Source organism: Thalia democratica, chromosome 5 (genome assembly GCF_965202585.1).
Source record: "Thalia democratica chromosome 5, ktThaDemo2.hap1.1, whole genome shotgun sequence".
Taxonomy (NCBI): domain Eukaryota; kingdom Metazoa; phylum Chordata; class Thaliacea; order Salpida; family Salpidae; genus Thalia; species Thalia democratica.
Genome location: NC_139169.1, coordinates 44,222,460 through 44,243,143, shown reverse-complemented (window position 1 = coordinate 44,243,143; position 20,684 = coordinate 44,222,460). Strand labels below are relative to the sequence as shown.

Sequence of the window (20,684 nt, the reverse complement as noted above, 5' to 3'; positions counted from 1 at the left end):
AACATTAATTTATTTATTTATCCAAAATTTTTTATGTACTTTACTCTATGGCACTACCTGTGCTTGTATCTTAAAAGCTGTTTGAAGTGTCTTGACTTGTGATCAACTTGAATAAACAACCTTAAGGGAGATGCAAAAAAAAAAGAAGTCATTAGGGATGTGTAGAAAATTTAAACTACCTTAAATTTTATTTTCAATTTATTTATTCATGTAGCCACTGTTACAAATGCAAAAACAATAAAATATGACATCTTAAGAAGACTAAATAACTGAGCTTATGGCAGTTGGTGTTTATTTTTTCATCCCTCTATGAGGCCATCATGCGTTGCCAAGTTTAAAATACTTTTCTTTTCAAGACCACCTTGTGTAGAATCACTTTAATGCTGTTTCAAAAAGCCCTATCATGCCATATGTAAGCAGCAAAAATAGCAAGTTCAAAACTGATAATTTAACAAAATGTAAAGATTGACACAATAATGATTTAGCAGAAAAAAATTATAATTTTTAGCCAGCATAAAAGTATACATTTATTAAATTAATATCATAACTTTTAAAGACATGTAAACTATCATACTTGATTGATTTTTTTTGCTGTATTTTAACTGTTGTTTGTGAGCTCTAAAGAATCTGTTAAGTGAAACATTTTCAGCTCAATAACAATTTAGTCAAACTAGAGTTTTTTGATTAAAACTTTACTTTTTGATGTCTTTAAAAACTCAAAATTGTTTCAACTATATAAAGAGTTTTTCATAAAAATGCGAGGCTCTAGTTCAAAGATTTAAAGAGAAATATATTTTTAGTTAACTTTTAAAATTTTAAGAAAATTGACCATTAAAGACTTGCTATTCAACCTTCTTTTTTTTAATTTCAATATTATTAAAGGTTTTCTAAAAGTAAACTATTAAATTATTAGTCTCATAGTTTTTTATTTCAATCATTTTATTAACTAATGGTAGCTTTTGGTCTTTCAGGCTATTTTTTAACAATTTGTTATCCTGTTATTAAATACACGACAGAAGCATTAATATTAAACACTAAAACTAATAGTTTTATGTCTTTTTTTAAGCAAAAAAAAATCAATGTAAAACGGGTTGGGTAGGTGTCAAATGTGCATGAAGGATTACTTTTGCCCAAAGACGCTTTTGCATAAAGGATCACTTATGCACAAAGACACTTTTGTACAAGTTGAAGCTTTTTTTTTACATACTTGTTTTTTTTTACTATCACTGTTACCCCTAGCCCTTACACTTAGTCAGTAGTTATTGATTTTTTTTTCTCTGTAAGCATATCTACTTTGTTGTGTTTTGAAGAGATTGATAAAACAGCAAAAAACACTATAAAAAGCCAAACACCACAAGAGAAGCAATTAAGCGTGTGTAGGCTTAAGTGTATGTGTGAACTTTTTGAACTTTGCTAATTGAGTGTTGCGTATTTTTAGTCGTAGTTTTGTGCTTAGTTTTTGAGCATTATTTTTGAATATGTTTTGGACGTATTTTTGAGTCGCTTGTATTAAGCATTATTTGTTATTGGGTATTGATTTACATTGTTGACAACTTTACTTACTGATTTTCTTTTGGCAAAAACCTTAGTTTCTTTCTAAGGTTGTAGATTGTTTATATTGTAAAATAAGTTTTGTGTGTTAATTCCCATTTGTTTACTAACAAGAATTTAATCTAATTAAGCTTATAAGGTATATTTCTAGCCTTTATTTATAGGTTAGACTATGTTAGGTCATTTTTAAAGTAGGCCTAGTTGTAACAAACTTTTATTAACACTATCTGTAGCAATAATCACTGATATATGAGTATGTGCCTTAGCAGCAAGAAATTAATACCTTTGTTGGCTTATGGCCGCTTGAAGCTGGTTACAAGCCGCTGAAAAGGTTTTGGATGCTAGTAAGCACATACTAACAAGTAACGCTGAACAGACTAACATATCAGACCGACACAATTTGTTGTCAGACAAACCAAAAATGTTAGTACCAAAAGCAGAGGGTTATAACCCTAATGTAAAATTGACCTTTGGTCAAAAATGACCCTTCGTGCTAAAGTGACCCTTTGTGAAAAAATAAATTTGTCCTAAAGTGTCTTGTGCAAGAGTGACCAATTTCTTGCTAAAATATCTTTTATACCTATTTTATAATTAACTTAAAATAGTTTATCATTTAATACATTTGAAAACCATTTTAATGAATTATTTATATAATTGGTTTGTCACCTGAAATGCAAAACAATTAAGATAGTTGTTGTTTGATTTTTTTAAACTGTTCTTATGATACTTAAATATTTGATAGGTCGTTAATTTCTAAGTATGGTAACTTACAAGTTACTTTCTTTGACTTTATTGCTACTCGTGCATTTTACTCCTATACAATGCAAGTCCAAGCCAATAGTAGTCACACTGGACACCAATTGGAAAGCAACCTCTTACATCCATGAGGCCAGTGAGTTTGTTAGCGAAGAAAGCTCACAGGGGTTTTGGAATTATGTTGACAAGATTGCAGACTTGAAAGACCAGGATTTCGGCACTATCAACAGCGAGACTGAGTATAAAATTGCATTGAAATTTAGCAGCATAGCCTTGGGAAACCAGCCTGGTAGCTCGAGCGAAAAGCTGCTTCAGCTGGCTCTTTCAGTCCATCACTACTCGCCCAGAGTTGAAATGTATCAACAGATGGCAAACGGTACTGGAAAGTGCTTAACTATATTTGATGTTAACGGTAAAAGAACCTGTGAACTTAATGAGGTTTCAAAGCTTTTACAAGAAAAAATAGCAGAACAGGTAAACATTTTTCCTAAAGACCACGTCTACCCAGAACTTTGTAACTCAGATAACAAAGTTGTAGTGTACGGGGACATGACCTCAAAGGGATTTCACAAGGTTCATCATGCCATGAAAAAGATTGCAGATGAAAGTCTTGCCTGCTATGTATTTAGACATTATGTGTCAAAAAAGGGAGACAAAAAGGTGAGTTTGTCAGGGTATGGAGTCGAGCTAGCTATAAAAAGCACCGAATACAAAGCAATAGATGATTCAAAAGTGAAAGAAAATGGAAATGAAAACTCGGCAGAGAACACAGAAGATGTTGTAGTCAGTGGATTTGATTTCAAAGTTTTGTCTGAGCTCTATCCAGAAAAGTCAGAAGAAATATCCAAGTTGAGAAATCACTTGATAGACAATATGGATGAAATGAAGCCAATGAAAGTTAGTGTTATTTATAAAAGTGATAAATGGTTTAATTTTAAAACTTGCATTAGTTTTTTTTTTAAATTTAAGTTTAACCAAGTTTTGAATTAAACACTTTCTTAAAAAAGTCTTATGAAATAGACTAAGTTTAAGCAACTTTTCAAAACAACAATCAATTAAATTAAAGTCAATAAAATTATGTCTTATTTGTTAAATGTTAAAAATTATATACAAAATACAATTTGTTTTACAAGTTAAAACAATTAAATTGTTATGACACAGTTGTTGGTGAAGTCTATCATTTTGTTTGTAGTATAAAAGGAAAGTGCATTTATGTTTATTATAATTAAATATAACTACTTTTTTTTAAATTGCATATTTAAAAAAATAATTAAAAAACATTACAAACACTTGGTTAATAGCACTTTATATATTTAATTACTAGCACAACCTTAAAATTCTATATCATGTTATTTTAAAGGTGTGGCAACTGCAAGACTTGAGCTACCAAGCAGCTGCAAGAGTGTTGGCGGCTCCAAAAGAGGATCAGCTAAAAGTACTGCAAGATGTCAGCCAGAACTTTCCCATGAGGGTCAGGTCACTTGTGAACCAGAAAGTTCCTCAAGCTATGAAAAATGAAATAAACCAGAACAGGTTAGACTTGTAAAATTAAAGTTTTAACAGTAATGTTTTGATACAGGTTGACACTGTTTCTCACTAAAAATATTAGTGTTTATTACATTCTCTATAAGTTGTGTTTTAAAATAAAATAATGTTAAAAATAAAGATTTTGTTATTTTGAATATATATTTATTTTTACAATTATACACTTTTGAAATAAATTCAAGTCACTTAAAATAATAAAAACTACTTTAAATCTTACTCTTTAACTTTCTGCCAAAAATTTTATTACAAAGCAATACAAATAAAAGTATTTTTTATGCATTAGAATTACATTCAGTTACCATATTATGTTGTGAGCTTTATATCAAAATCATGGTATTTTTTGTATTAATTTTTTTAAGGCTATATAGAGGGGTCTAATGTTTAAAAAAATATTTACTCTTATAAGAACATGAATTATCAATCAATTTTTGTGCAGAATAAAAGTTTATGTTTACTATTCAAATAAAGTCAGTTTTGTTAAAAGTGTCAAATATATATGTATTGAGAGTAAATTTTTCATTGTTTATTTTTTCAAAAATTTTAAAAATGTAATAAAATCTGTCTACTTTTTAATTTTTTGAGCGAGAGACCTTAAACTTTGATGCAAATTTTTTTAGTTATAAGAAAGAAATGATAAGTTGGGTTTTTTTTTAAGCATTGAAAAAAAAGAGTTGAATTTTATTTAATCAGTTTTTTTCAAAAATTAAATTGTGTATGTAATTAATTAGTTATTAGTGATGTACTTACTTAAAGTTCTATTAGAGAAGATAAGTGTCTAGTTTTTTTTTTGCTCTTTTTAATTGTGCCGTCCTTAATGAGCCTATTGAATTCACCAACTTTGATCCCTTGTACTTCAAAAGTTACTTATAATCTTATAAAAAACCAGTAAACAGTTTTGTTAAACAAAATTCAACATAATAAATCAACAGATAAAAAACAAAGTTGTCTCCCCTATGGTCTTAAACTAACACATAAATTAAAACTTAATTTTAAACAACTAAATATAAAGGACAGCGGATTTTTTCTTACTATACTATAAAGTAGATAATTCAAAACTTTCAAAAGAGTTCAACCACTTATTTAAATACTTTTTCTTTGTTTATTTAACTAACTAATCTATTCAGTTTCTCCATTAAAAAATCTTAATGAAAAGGAGAGAAGTGTGTAATTTTTTTTACACGTACAATATAATAATTTATTCAAAATGTTCAGGAGAGTGTTTGCAAACAAGTTGGGAATTCAGGCTGGTGGCAGCGCGCTGATGATCAACAATTTCATGCTGGACGTCAAACAAACCGACATCTTCGAATTAGTCGACCTGCTCAAAAACGAGGCGAAACTCCTGGAAGGGCTGAAGAATATCGGCGTTGATGACAAGAAAATTTTTGATGTGAGTTGTTTCGGTGAACTTTGCTAGCAGTTATTAGTTTAAATTTAATTCTAGCCAAAAATAGTGATTGTTTTTTGAGTAACAAATTTTATTTAAAAGATTAAGCAAGACATACTGGAAAATTTTTATTGAAAATGGTAAAATTACTTTATCAAAGTTATTTACAACAATTAAGTACTTTGTGGTTTTATTTAATTAATATTACCAAAAAAAAAAACTTAACAGCAACAAAATCAAAATTTAATCAAGCTTATAAACAGTACAACCTACATGTTATCCACAGGTTGATTTTGTTTTTAAAATGTATTTTTAAAACACAAATTTTAAATAATTAGAAACAGAAGCAAAATTTGCCAATTTTGTATAAACAATAAAACAATCCAACATGTTGTCTATACATGTATTGCTGTAAAACAGTGACTCGAACGCTTTTAAAAGCTTAAGCAAGGCATACTGGATAAACATATATTGAAAATAGTAAATTAACTTTTATTAGTTCAGGTAAAATTAAAACATTGAACTATATGTGGTTTTTTTTTATTAATTAATTATAAAGCTGACATTCAAATTACCAACAATACAAGTAATGTTAAACCAAATTCCTAAAAAGTGAAACCATAAAACCTACATACTCTCCACAGGTAGTTTATATCTTTAAAGTTTACTTTTAAAACATAAACTCTAACTCATCAGCAATAGAAGATAAGTTATGACAAATTTTAAAAAACCTTAAGGTATACATGATGTTCACACAGGTATTGGGGTTGTTGGAAAACAGTGACTCGGACGACAGCGAGGAGTACTTGTTGGACATGAGGCATGAATCTGTTGTGTGGCTGAACGATCTGGAGAACGATCCAATGTACAAGAGGTGGGGCAGCATCCACGACATTCTCAGGCCCGCATTTCATAATCAGCTCCGACACCTTAAAGTCAACATGCACAATATGGTTTGTTAAAAAATTTGTAGATCTATGGTATGCTGTCTAAGGAAACGTTTTTTGTTGGTGCGTTTTTTTAACATTTTTGTTTAATTTAGGTTAATCAAACTCTAGGGTGTTTTTCAAAGTTAAAAGTTAGTATCTTTTCTTTTAAACTTTCTGTTTCATTTCTGAAGGTTCGAAATCAAATGTTACATAAAATACTATTTCTATTAGAAAGAAACTTTTAATTAGTTAAAATTTTTAAACATTGTAGTTAAACATATTTAAAATTACTAGTTAATAAAGATGCTTTTTAAACCGATCAAAAAACTAACTCCAAATAAGCTGCTTCATTATCTATCTAGTTTTTAAACTTGCCTGCTGCTTATAAAAAGTAATTTTTACACAAAATTTTAAAAATATATAACAGAATGCATTTCATTTTCTTTAAATTTATTTAAGTACTTTCAAGTAGGACTCGTCAGAAATTGTTTCCTACTGGATTGGAATGAATACAAATTGAAATAAAATTATACTGCAGTTTAAAGTTTTAAGATATAAAATGACGTAATAATCAAATGTTAAAAATTAAATAAGTGCTAATGCTAAACAAATTTGGTACACTAATAAAACTCGGTAGAATTAAAACAATCTAAATAAAGAAGCGATAAAAATTTTAAATTAGAACTATGCTTAAAAATAAAGTTTAACAAGAAACTAATTACTTTAAAATTACTAATATAAGGATTTAAAAAGTCTATTTTGGTAAACGAACTTTTTCTGCTTACATAAACTGGGCCTTAAAGATTGAATACATAAGGCTTCCAGACTATGCAATTGAAAAGAGTTCTCCGCTCTCACTAAGGCTGAAAAATTGTCCTTTTTATAATTTCTAACACACTCAGGATTGTCCAACAAATGTTGCCCAATCGCCGAGAAGTATTTTTTAGTTGGTTTCTCAGAACGGCCATCAAACCAATTTTTCAAGACTTTCGGAACATGTTGATCGATTCTTACATGAAACCTTTGAGATGTTTTTCCCACGTAGTCACTACCACAGTGACAACTAAATTTATAGATGATGTTACTTTTTTCATGGGTGGGAGAAACATCTTTGTAAATTCCATTTAGAGGTCGATCAGTATACAAAACTGTTCTTAAATGAACAGAGCTGAAAACTTGGCTTATTTCTTAATAATCTTCACAAAAATCGAGGTTTTCTAAGAAAATTTCAGAGGAAATAAGCCAAGTTTTCAGCTCTGTTCATTTAAGAACAGTTTTGTATACTGATCGACCTCTAAATGGAATTTACAAAGATGTTTCTCCCACCCATGAAAAAAGTAACATCATCTATAAATTTAGTTGTCACTGTGGTAGTGACTACGTGGGAAAAACATCTCAAAGGTTTCATGTAAGAATCGATCAACATGTTCCGAAAGTCTTGAAAAAGTGGTTTGATGGCCGTTCTGAGAAACCAACTAAAAATACTTCTCGGCGATTGGGCAACATTTGTTGGACAATCCTGAGTGTGTTAAAAATTATAAAAAGGACAATTTTTCAGTCTTAGTGAGAGCGGAGAACTCTTTTCAATTGCATATTCTGGAAGCCTTATGTATTCAATCTTTAAGGCCCAGTTTATGTAAGCAGAAAAAGTTCGTTTACCAAACTAGACTTTTTAAATCCTTATATTAGTAATTTTAAAGTAATTAGTTTCTTGTTAAACTTTATTTTTAAGCATAGTTCTAATTTAAAATTTTTATCGCTTCTTTATTTAGATTGTTTTAATTCTACCGAGTTTTATTAGTGTACCAAATTTGTTTAGCATTAGCACTTATTTAATTTTTAACATTTGATTATTACGTCATTTTATATCTTAAAACTTTAAACTGCAGTATAATTTTATTTCAATTTGTATTCATTCCAATCCAGTAGGAAACAATTTCTGACGAGTCCTACTTGAAAGTACTTAAATAAATTTAAAGAAAATGAAATGCATTCTGTTATATATTTTTAGTAAGTTATGCACCGGAAAAAAGTTGTACAAAATTTTAAATTAAAAAACTTATTTTACTTTAAATCAGCAGTTAAACAAGATAGTTTTATTTTAATGTTTTACAAATATTTTTGTACAAAACTAAACCGAGGTTTTAATTAAACAATTTAACTTTTCCAAACTTATGTGTTAAACATAATACACGGTAATTTTATTTTCTAAATTTAGATTGCAATAAAGATAGAGCTTTACAGTAATGCTTAGGGTAATTAAATTTCTTTAGGCTATGCAAGTCTTTATGTTTTGGATAAAACAAATGAATGTAAAAAAGTAATCATATCATCAAAATGTCCTTTAAAATAAAACATGTCGAATTTTAAAGTTTTTTTTTTGAAGGTGTAGTAGAAATTGATGCACAATCTGCTTATATTTATGATATAATAATTTGAATTCAGCTGGTGATAGTCGACCCAACAAGTGAGAAGTGCAAATACTTGATGGAGTGGATGAATGTGTTTTGGACGAACGAAATCCCACTGAGGATGGGAATATCGTTCGTTGTTGACGATTCTGATGTTGTTGATGGTAGGTTTACTTGTAATTTATTGATAAGTTTTCAGCTCAGTAAAAATGTTTTTAGTTTAATATTTTTCATCTGTCTCTTAATCTCTACAATTAGCTTAATTTAAAACAAAAATTTTTTTTAATATATTTTATGGCATTTTTAAAGTCAAAATCAGGGTTTCCAAAGTGGGCCTGTCTCAATATAGGGGTTGCTTATGGGTAATAGGGGATAGAAAGGGTATATAACATATAGATTATGTTATATAAAACATATTGAATTTATGTTATTGTTATTTACAAGTGAGAAACACAAAGATAAATGCATACTACAGAGTGCTAGACTAAAAACTAATAGCAACATAAATGAATACAAATATACAGATCGATAACTAATAAGCACATAGTCAAACCTTAAGAACAAACATACTACATCTTATAAACAAATTAAGAGATATTTCAAACTGTTAAACTTACAACGCACTATCTAACTGTCGAATGCCAATGCTTTCAAAACCGTGTCTTTTTTTATATAGAAAGAAAAGAACATTTAATTTTTCTTACGATCAGAATTGTTTATTACTTTAACAAAAACTTATATCCATTTAAGAAACTTATAAGTGCAAATAAAAACGTAGACAAAGCATATTAATTATACTATCGTCTAAAATAAAATTCGTTTATTTGTTACATATTTTCGTTATGAAATTTGATTTTAATTTTTATTTTCAATTTATAGAACTAGCATCGCTTATTCGCTACAGGCCATGTGTCCCCCTTGCGGGCAATTTCAGAATTTTAGGGGGCCATAAGCTGCAAAGGGCCAAAAAGGGGGGCATGAGTAGTAAAAGGCTTACATGGGGGCCATGAGTCTATGTTTTAAATTTTACACTGGATATTCTGAAGCTGTTGGTAATGAGCAAAAAAAAGTCTTAGGCATAATTAAGGGTAGGTTTAGAATTTATACTAGATATTCTGGAGTTGATGGTGAAGAAAAAAAGGTCACAGGCGTATTTAACATTAGTTCTTTGAGAGAGAGGTCATAGATTTTTAAATTTCTTCTAAAGGGGCTTTTTGAAAAATAAGTTTGGGAAACTCTATCTAAATCAATTAAAAGGAACATTTTTATTGACATAATTTTTGTCCACAGGAACCAAAAACGCCGGAGTGGCAGTTTTGAGGAGTTACAACTATGTGAAGGAGGAGGAGTCAGGAGAAAAGGCGTTCCGGTTCATTGCCGATGTATATTCCAAGCTGGCGGATGATGAGAAAGTCACTGTGGATCACGTAAGAAAAGTCTTCGGGAGAAAGAACGTGGATTTTGATGAGATTGTTGGTGAAAATTCGGAATACGACAGCGAAAGAAGCGGCTCCTCTTTTCTTAAAAGCACCGGTATTTTATTGATAAATTTAAACTTCTTTTGGTTTATTTCTTTACAAAGTGAGCTTAATTTTGCTGCTGTTTGTATATATCTTTAGCAATGAGTTTTTATTTTTGTTGACGATAACATGCTACTGAATGTAAGTAACTAGTTATTAACACATTTTTTATACTAAAGTATAAAATATATTAAAATTTAGTACTTTACATGCAATATAAAGATTTTGTGTTGGTCTAACTACTCTAGTACAAATTTATAAAGCATTAAAAACATATAGATTAATCAAAGCTGTTGGCTAGCTTCTCTCACCAACTTTAAAAAGATCATGAAGTATACAAAGAGCAGAGTTTTAAAAAATTCCGACTAATAAATTACCTTTTAAACAACAAAAACGACAAACAGGACTTTCAAGCGACGAAGGTTACCACGTGGTGATCAACGGAAAAGTGCTGACACCAGCGGAAACTGGCGAGGATGATTTTGAGGAGGCGGTGATGAAATCAATCAGGCAGCAAACGAGCGATGTGCAGAGAGCTTACTACTACGGGCAGCTGCAATCAACCATGAACGTTCTCGACTGGACTATGAAGCAGCCCAACGTCGTACCAAGGTAAACTATATTTGCATATGCTTGTATGACTAAAAAATGTATTTTATGCCAAGTCGTTAACAAAACAACTTACAGCTTTATCAAGTATAAATTCTTGACAGTGAGTTTATTCTCTTTACGTAAATTATATTCTCTTGTTGATTTACTATCAAGCAAAACTGATATAGTGTTATTAAAAGTTTTTACGTAGTTAATAGTAGTACTTTTATACTAAAGGTTTGATAGTTGAAAAAACAACTAGAGGCCTCTACTAATTTTATTTAAAGTACTGACAAGCTCTTTTTGCAAAACTTAGTTTACCAAATAAAATTATGAAAAATTTATCATGTAATATTAATATAATTCTATTATATATAGATACTGTATATCTAATTAAGTTCTACAAAAGTATTTTTAAAGAAATTAGCATTAATTTGAAATGTTTATGAGGTGTTACTATGTTTTACTACTCGTTTCTTTGTCGTATTTAAAGTTTAGCTTTATGCTGAAAGCACATAATTTATACCGAATAACATATATCAAAACAACATACTTGTTTACAAAGTACATCGTAATACAGATCATTGTTTATACAAAAGATATTACATATTATCCCAGGTTGAACATGATGATTTTGTCCGGAAACAACCAAAATATCGATCTCACCGCCGCCATAAAATCCCCCGACCTGTACCAGAGCCCCCAAAAGTTCTCCGCGCTCAACCCCGCCCAGCAAACCGCGTTGCTCAGTAGCGGTTTGAGCGACACCTACGTCGCCAAGAAAGCCACCGACCGCGGAAAGCAGAGAGGCGTGACTATGTGGCTGGTGGCGGACGTGACCAACCAGAAGGGCCGAAAGCTGGTCCGCAATGCCATGAAATTTGTCAAGTCTACCCCAAAGTCTCGGCTGGCTATTATACACAACCCGGTTTCGAAAAAGGTAAATTCCCCGCTGATTAGAGCGGTGGAGGCGGCCGTGCTGAGCCAGCCGGAGCACGTCGCCAGGAAGCTGGTCGCCAAGCTGCTTAGCGATTCCAACTCGAAGAAGGTGTTGGAGGGTGACCACTTGGAGGAGTTGCTGAGTGACAACGCGGTTGACGGGGAGGCGTTCATGAAACTTTATAATTCGGAGGGTTCGGTCGATCACGTGACCTCGCAAATAAACTGGTGCAATAAAGTGCTCGGGTTGAAGGTAAATTGTTGAGTTTTTATTTTTATGTAATCTTAGTAAAATTGCAATTATTTAATGTTAATAACATCAGTTGATATTATAAACTAATAACTAAATGTTCAGCATTCATTCATAATCTAGCAAAATATGAACTATTCTCACGTTTCACTTTCTTTGCAAACTCAAAACACATTTACAAAAAAAAATCTTGTAAACTCTTTTGTTTACAATGGCACGCACTGTACATTGAAATTATTACAAATATTCATATCAACTTTTTTAGTATTTTAAAGCATCAATACAAACAGGAAGGACAGTCTTCTTTAGTCGCTAACGGAAAAGTGTACGGGCCTTTTGCGAAACAGCTGGAGGTTGATGATTTCCAGTTGGTCGAGTTGATCACATTGAAGTCGAGTGGGAAGATTGAAAGTTGGGTGAGAGGAGAAAAAGTTGAAGACGGGAGCTTGATGGTGATGAGGCTGCACGCTCATTTGAGCAAGCACGCTAATGAGAAACACCAGAGAATGCAGCCCCTAACCGGTTCGTTTGCTTGCTTGTCTACTAGAATGATTTTAGTAAGATTTTACTTACTTATAGTGTTACTATAAGTTATCTTTATATCTTTTTTAAGATTCTGTGTTAAACTGCAGTTTCTGTTCGTTGTTTCTTCGAACTTATTTAATTAATTTTTTCTTTAATACTTTCAACAAGTTTGCATTGTACATGAAAAAATATAATTTTGATTATTTGTTGCTCTTTTTTGTACAATGTAGTTTGCTCAAACATTTTGTGTTAAACAGTAAGTTCTGTTTTAATTATTGTTTTCGGTTCGTCGCTTATTTGTTTGAATTTATTAGAAATAAGTTTAAATTAATTTTTTGTGGTTACTTATCACACAATTATAGTTTTTAGTTAAAAAAATTCTTTATAAAAACTTTACCCTAATAAAGCTTCAAATTTAGTTGAAATGTTTGCATTCTAGTAAACTTAAAAGTTTTGTAACAAAACAAGTTACCTACTCAAACTATTCCAAGGTTAAAAAACTTCAATGCTTAAACAAGAACAAATACTATTATTATAAAACCAGGTCTCAGGAAGACGCACTCAGCATTGGTGCTTGGGTCGGAAAAACCATCACAGTTTGAAATAACAGCAGTCGTCGATCCGGCCAGCGACGACGCTCAGCTGATAGCACCGCTGGTTGCTAACTTGAAAAAAGTTTTGGACGCCAAGGTTGTAATTTACATGAACTGCAAAGAAAAGCTTTCTGATCTTCCCATCAAGAGATTTTATAGGTACTTGTTTTATCAAGTAGATATTTTTTTTGTCATCATCAAAAAAAATTTGATAAAAAAATCAGTAGCTTTACAGTATCTTTCCAATGTTGTTATACTACTTAATACAGTTTATAACCTTTAGCTTAATTTTAAACTAAAAATAGACTCAAAAAGTTTTCCAGTGAAATTCTTATACAGTTTTTAATTCAACAATTATTTCTCTATTAAACCTTATTTTCTTTATCAAAATGTAATACTTAAATAAGTATGTTTTAAAAGTCCTTTGTTATCATAAAATGACCAATTTAATTTATTTTTAAGACAAGCAAAATTGCATATAGTATTCGCTAAAAATATTTTCCAAAATTTATTATTCTCAAGTACTCATGTTTAAACAATTTGAAAAGGTACGTACTATCATTATACTAACTATAATTTAAAAAGTAAGAATTCAAAAATATACATGTTTGTTGAACACTTCATTTAATACTCATGTTCACTGTTTGAAGGTACGTGCTGTCGAGCGAGCCCTCGTTCAAAGTTGACGGGTCGAGAAGTGAAAATGACGCCACATTTAATGGCATGCCCTCAAAATCCCTGTTGACCCTTCAGATGCACGCTCCTGACGCTTGGATGGTTGAAGGCGTCTCCTCCGTATACGATCTCGACAATATCAGGTACTGATTAGAAAAAGTTTTCTTTTTGTACGTTGGTTTCTTAAGGGAAAACTTAAAATTATTATACGTAAGTAAAGTAGTTGAAGTGTAGCATTTTTTAACATTTACTTTTAAATTTTTTTTTAGAAGTTGAAGTTTAAAGTATTATTTGAACTGCTTAGTAAAAAATTTAATGGTAAAAAAAAACTTCTTAGGTAAATCAATAAAATAAGCACAATTAATTAGCAACATGAAGCTTGTGTTTTATGTGTATAGCCTTTTACATGTCTCTAACAAAAGTTGAGGCGAAGCAGCTTCAAAGTATAATGTTCTTTTAGTCTTGTTATTTAAAACAAAGGCCTGAAAGTGTTCAAACAAAATAATTCCCCATTTCAACAGGCTTTCAGACGTGATGGACAAAGTAGTTGCCGGCTACGAGCTCGAGTACCTCCTGCTCGAAGGCCAGTGCCACGACAGGGACGCCTCCATGCCGCCGCCAAGAGGCCTCCAGTTCACGCTGGGACGCCGCACAGACGAGGTAGTCACAGAGAAAATGTGGATTAATTTGTTGGGACTACTAGTCGTAATTAAATACTACCTTGTTTAATTACTGTCTTATAAATACTAGATGCAATTTTAGTACACTTTATATAAGTTAGACAACACAGTTTGAGCAATGTATCTATTGTAAATAAAATACAACAGAACGCTATTTTATAAACTCTATTTCAAAAGTAAAAGTTACTTTTATAAATAACTTGGAATAAATAAAACTTAATAAAAATAAAAAATAAAATAATCAACAAACTTAATAAAAATTTCAGTTTTAATTGAAAAATACTTCAAAAGTTATATAATGAAAACTATTAAATTACTAATGAACTGTAAGGAATTAAATATAGTTTAAATCATAACTCTTATATAATAATAACAAATTATACAGTATCCCTCTTTTATTATACCGACAAATGTTTCTGTGTCTTAACGGATTAACACACTTCAACTGGGCTCTGTAAAAAAAATAAATACTGTAACGAAGGAATAGAAGCTGAAGTAGGTGTATACATGTATTCATTAAAATATATAGCTATAGATTTTTAGAGGTTAATGGTTAATACTTAATGTTAAATCCGCCTGTTATAAAACTAATGTATACACCTACTTTAGCTTCTATTCCTTCGTTACAGTATTTATTTTTTTACAGAGCCCAGTTGAAGTGTGTTAATCCATTAACACATAGAAACATATGTTGGTATAATAAAGGATGCTGTATAACTTGTTATTATTATATATTCCAGCGAACTTGTTAACAAACACTTAAATATATATTTTAATTTGTTTAACTCTTATATATAAACCATAAACATAAAACTAGTATACAATACAGTTCTAAACAAAGTCTAATTAAAACTTTAAGCAAGATCTCAATACCAACTCCATATCATAGTAATACTAGCCTCTCTTTTTTGTTATGTTTTTATTGCTCTTAAACCAGTATTTCCACGCTCATTCTGGTTGGCTCATTTAGTTACATTCAACATTCAGTATTAAAAAAATTAACATTCAACATTCAAACAGTTAAATAGCATGATATGAAAGATGCATTTCAATACAGGTGGACCGCGACACCATCGTCATGTCCAACTTCGGCTACTTCCAGCTGAAGGGTGGTCCGGGCGCGTGGCACTTGAAACTGAGGGAGGGCAGGAGCAGGGACTTGTACGACATCGGCTCCGTTGACGGGCAAGAGGCTTCGGAGGGGAAAATTATCATCCAACAGGATTCGTTCCGGTCGCGCATGATCGACGCCCGCGTCGCCAAGAAACCGGCCATGCGGAACGAGGAGCTGCTTGTCGACAAGCCTTACAAGAAGCCCCAGAAGAAGGTTTGTTTTTTGATAAATTTTATACTAATGTTTAAATGTTCATTATTTTGTTTTGTCATTGCTATGTTTTATACTATTTATCATTAATGGAATTTATTAATATTTTTTAAGTTTGTTGATTATTTTATTCAAAAAGGAGGAAGTAGGAATTTGGAATTCGTTGAAATCGGCCCTCGGAGGCGGCCATGAGGAGGAGAAAAGGGACGATGACGTCCCAAAGGCGGCTATGAACTCAACGACAAGCGATGACGTCATCAACGTGTTCTCGCTAGCATCGGGTCATTTGTATGAGAGGCTGATGCGAATCATGATGTTGTCCGTGTTGAGGACCACTGAGAAGTCCAACGTCAAGTTCTGGATCCTCAAAAACTACATTTCGCCCCAGTTCAAGAAAGTCAGTTTTTTGATTTAATACTCCGCTTGAGGATTAGGTACGCAATAGAAGTTTTAGTCGAAAGAAGTTTGAAATATTATTTTAAATGTTGGCTTGTATTTCAAGCAAAGAATAATGAATCTGAAATAAAATAACACAAATTACAATCATATTTAGGCAATACTTAAACACTGTTTAGATAAAGCGTATTTATTTTTTAGTCTGAAAATCATTAAGTTTAAAGATGCCATCACTCAATACTTATTATCAGTGTTTTTTAGACTTTAAAACAGACTAGTTGTGCAAGTAATTTAGAAGCAATTTATTTGTCAGAATGACAAAAAATAATATTATAATTATTTAAACAACATTGTACAGTGCACTTTACTATTTTATTGATAGGTTATAAGTCCAAATTTTTTCTTACTGAAACCTGATAATAATTGAATAGTTAATTTGCACTTTTATTATTATTAATTATACAAAAAAATATAAAGTAAGTCAAATTTCCCAGGTGTTGCCATACATGGCTCTGGAGTACGGTTTCTCATACGAGCTGGTGCAGTACAAGTGGCCGAGGTGGTTACGTCAACAATCGGAGAAGCAGAGGACGATGTGGGGGTACAAGATCCTCTTCCTCGACGTTTTGTTCCCATTAGACGTGGACAAGATCATATTCGTTGACGCAGACCAGATCGTCAGGTCGGACCTCAAAGAACTCAGGGACCTCGACCTCGAAGGTTGGTTGTGAATGTAATATGGTATTTACTTCAAATTGAACAATAAAAAGTTTTCAACTTATGTACATATATGGAGTTTTGTTAATATTGAATAATTTGTTAAATACATAATACATTTATTTGTTCAAAATTTTTTTCAGATTTATTTAACAACTAAAATTTTTTTATTGTTTGTATTCAGATAGTTTTTAATAATAATCTGCACTATTAACATTGACTGCAAAAAGGATGATCAATTTACACAGTATAAAGAGCTAAATATAACATTATATTAATAATCTGCAAAAATAAAGTATAAAAAATGTAAGTGTAATATAAATGACAACTGGTTTGGTGCGTGTTTATTACTTCTTAATTAATCCTTACTATATAAAGAATGAAAACGACAACAACAACAGTTTTTAATAATACAAACAAACAGGAAATCCTTACGGCTACACGCCGTTCTGCGACGACCGAAAAGAAATGGACGGTTTCAGGTTTTGGAAGGGCGGGTACTGGAAGGGGCACCTGGGCGATAGGAAGTACCACATCAGCGCCATATACGTGGTTGACCTGCACAAGTTCAGGCAAGTGGCGGCCGGCGACAAGTTGAGGGGCCAGTACCACGCGTTGTCCCAGGACCCCAACTCCCTGGCCAATTTGGACCAGGACCTGCCCAACAACATGATTCACCAGGTGAGCATCATAAAAGTATTTGTTTTTGCTTCTTTGATGTTTGTTTAAGTTTGAAATTAATCATTTTTTAAGCAGTCTGAGTTAGTGCTTTTTTATAACAACTGATATTTTTTCAAGTAAATTTATATACCTTTTTTGGCAAACTTACATAAAAGCTTATCAGCTTCAAAAGAACAATTTGTTTAATGCTTGTGTATTTTAAATAATTTACTTGTATTTTTGTGTTTTTTATAAAAATTTATGTTTGTTGAATCAAAAATGAAAGAATATATTTGTTTCTAGTGCAAAATATTTACATAGCTATCATCTTTTCATCAGCTTTGACTTTTTATTACACAGTTCAAATATTGATAAAACTTTAAAGGTTTCAAATTAGTTAGAAAAAGTTGCAAACTTAAGTTTAAAACTTTTATCTTATACAATTAACCTCCTTTTCAACTCAAAAATTCAAACTAAAACGCTATTAAATTCGAAAGGTGGGAATAAAGTCGTTGCCGCAGGAGTGGCTCTGGTGCGCCACCTGGTGCAGCGACGAGAGCAAAAAGCGCGCCAAAACCATTGACCTGTGCAACAACCCGCTGACCAAGGAGCCGAAGTTGGAGGCGGCAGTGAGGCTGGTCGCGGAGTGGCCCGGCTACGACGACCAGATAAAAAGCATGATTGAAAGGTTCGAAAGGGGGGAACCACCTCGAGCGAAGGCGGAGAAAGTGAACAAGCCCGTTCACGACGATTTGTGAGAATTTTTTATAAAATTTTGATTTTAAGTAGAATAAAAACTAATTAGTTTTTGTTATAGTTTTTATAACCACTTTTATTGTATGTCTACTTAATACTTTTATGCTTTTCTGATCTGAAAGTTTGCTTAGTTTTAAATGTGTGTTGTGAATACTTTTTTTTAATAGTACGAAAAGCACAGAGCCAAAGTTTAAGTCAGATAAGTTAAATAGGCATATTGTTTATAGTACTAAATGTTAAGTTGTTTTTAAAATACCTTTAAATTTTTCGATATCTTTTTTGCATCAGTTTAATCATTTTAAAGTGCAACTTGAATAAAAATATTATTTTACTTGAGTTTAACAGTTATTAAGCAGTCTCTTAATTTTTATAAACCATTGCACCATAGAGAGTATAAACATTTTATGTTCCTTTTAAATGTAGATAGTTGTAAAGTATTAATTAAATTTTTTATGTTATGTGTTTGCTATTCCGTTCTTTTTTGTTATGTTAGTTGTAAACTAGAAAAATGTAATAGACAACTTTCTCAATTTATTTATACGGTAATTTTGTATACTTTTTTAATTGCTGTCAAACTTTCTTGGTTATCGTATGTTAATAAACAAAAAATACGATTTATTTTTTGTACAGTTTAACTACAGTTTTAGCAAAATATATGATACATTTGTTTGTTTTTTTTACAATTTAATTTGTAATTTTAGTACTAAATAAAGTTAATACCATAGTTATATAACTAAAATTAGTTTAGATCATTGTTTTTTATAGAAAAGGTCGTGAAAAGTTAAAAAATGTTTTAATTTGTTTAGATTGTATAAAATAGTAGTTGAATTCTACTTTTTGGTTTATGTTAAATAAATAAATTCATCAATAATTATAGTAAGATTATATATATTTTTTTTAATATACTTAATAATACTAGTTTTGATCAACTGTGCAGATTTAAAAAAAGTTTGAAAACCTAGGTTTATATTAATGTTAAGTAAAGTAGCAAAAAAAAAAATTAATAAGTTAAAAAAATAATTTTAAATAGCTAGGTTCCTAAGTAGTCAACTACAATTTCCAAGAAGAGATAGAAAAACTTACAATTTTGAGATATTTTACCAAAATCGGTTTAGGACACAGTCAAAAGGTTTTCATCTAAATAAATGATTTAAATGCTTTTGTTATAAAAATAAGTACTGCAATAGATAATAGTATTACTTTTGCATAAATAACTTATAACATAGTCTTGTAGTGAGGTATTTTTTATTTCAAATATTGTTTCAAAAATTGTTTTATGCATTTTTTTTACTGTTAAACTAGTTAAAAACTATTATGTTTTACTAATTTTACAAAAAGTTAATTTCACAGCATTTAAATTATTTGCGATATTAGATATATTTTTGGGTAGCACCTTTAAATTTAAATAACAATTTTGTATATGTTAATGCTTTCAGTCTTATCATAGACTATAGTGAGATTTACTTCAAATTTTTTTATTTGTTTCAATTTATCTCTTAAAGTAGGCTACAAGTTATTGATTATATAAAACTTAGCAAAGAATTTACTCAGTTAAGAGTACAAAAATCTATAGCTAGGTTACCATTTATAAGCTTAGCACAGGGAAACTGCGTTTATGAATGGTAGAATTGCTGCCCGCGAGCGTCTAAATAAATTGAATGCTAAAGATAAAATGCTGCTATTAAGTAAGTAAGTTTTTAAAACTTTAAACTAGATACTCTAGGATGTAAAATGAAGAGTAGAAAAAAGGTCTTAGGTAGATATTTATTAAACTAAATGTATTATTTATTTACGTTAACACCTTAAAGTAAATAAACAATACTTTTAGTTTTACAAACTCAATTTAGTTTTAATATTATATCATATCTGACTAGTTTTTTAACTTTCAGTTCTTAAAAAAGTTACTATCGTGAGAAATGTGTTTTATTTGAGTTTTTATAGGTATTTAAGCTTGTTAAAGAGTAGTTTCTTCAGATATTTTTCAGCATAATTTTTCTCAACTTATGCTAGTTTGATGTAAATGAGGCTCGTTTTTGGGGCTTACTAAAATATTTAAACCACTATCAATTCTAACCCGATCATTTCTAACCGGATCACTTCTAATCTGATCGTTTCTAACCCAACCACTTCTAACCCCATTATATCTAACCTGATAATTTCTAACCCGATCATATCTAACTCGATCATTTCTAACCCGATTGTTAATAACCCAATCAGTAAAAATTTCTTGTGTTTTAGATTTATTGTAACCAGTTTTATTTTAAAACCTAACTAATGTTAACGAAATTGTTCTTATATTTAAATATACTTTACTTTGTGTTAACAAAAACTTAATGTTTTTATAGCTTTAGTTAGAATAAATGTTAAATTGCTTTCCTTACTTAGAATTTTTTTATATCAACCTGCTTAATTCGAATTATTTTTTCAGATTAAATAAGGTTTACTACTTAGTGTTTTTTAGTCATGCTTTTTTGAATTC

General features: G+C 30.6%; 1 protein-coding gene across 1 annotated transcript; it reads left to right on the top strand.

Annotated features, from left to right (window-relative positions):
* Positions 1-2,302: 2,302 nt before the first annotated feature.
* LOC145837155 (UDP-glucose:glycoprotein glucosyltransferase 1-like) lies at positions 2,303-18,817 on the top strand. Its single transcript, XM_082944923.1, has 17 exons — positions 2,303-3,204; positions 3,668-3,840; positions 5,065-5,242; positions 5,998-6,192; positions 8,614-8,743; positions 9,870-10,112; positions 10,504-10,711; positions 11,309-11,882; positions 12,170-12,401; positions 12,949-13,156; positions 13,648-13,815; positions 14,194-14,332; positions 15,410-15,679; positions 15,816-16,073; positions 16,567-16,792; positions 17,214-17,470; positions 17,947-18,817. Exons 1-17 carry the CDS (start codon positions 2,311-2,313, stop codon positions 18,205-18,207), a joined length of 4,614 nt encoding a protein of 1,537 aa, XP_082801049.1. The 5' UTR covers positions 2,303-2,310; the 3' UTR covers positions 18,208-18,817.
* The last annotated feature ends 1,867 nt before the right edge of the window (positions 18,818-20,684 follow it).

Coding starts and splice junctions, on each gene's coding strand:
- LOC145837155 (XM_082944923.1), top strand. CDS start 2,311: ATGGTAACTTACAAGTTACTTTCTTTGACTTTATTGCTACTCGTGCAT. Junction 6,193..8,613: donor AAGTCAACATGCACAATATG/GTTTGTTAAAAA, acceptor ATTTGAATTCAG/CTGGTGATAGTCGACCCAAC. Junction 13,157..13,647: donor CCCATCAAGAGATTTTATAG/GTACTTGTTTTA, acceptor CACTGTTTGAAG/GTACGTGCTGTCGAGCGAGC.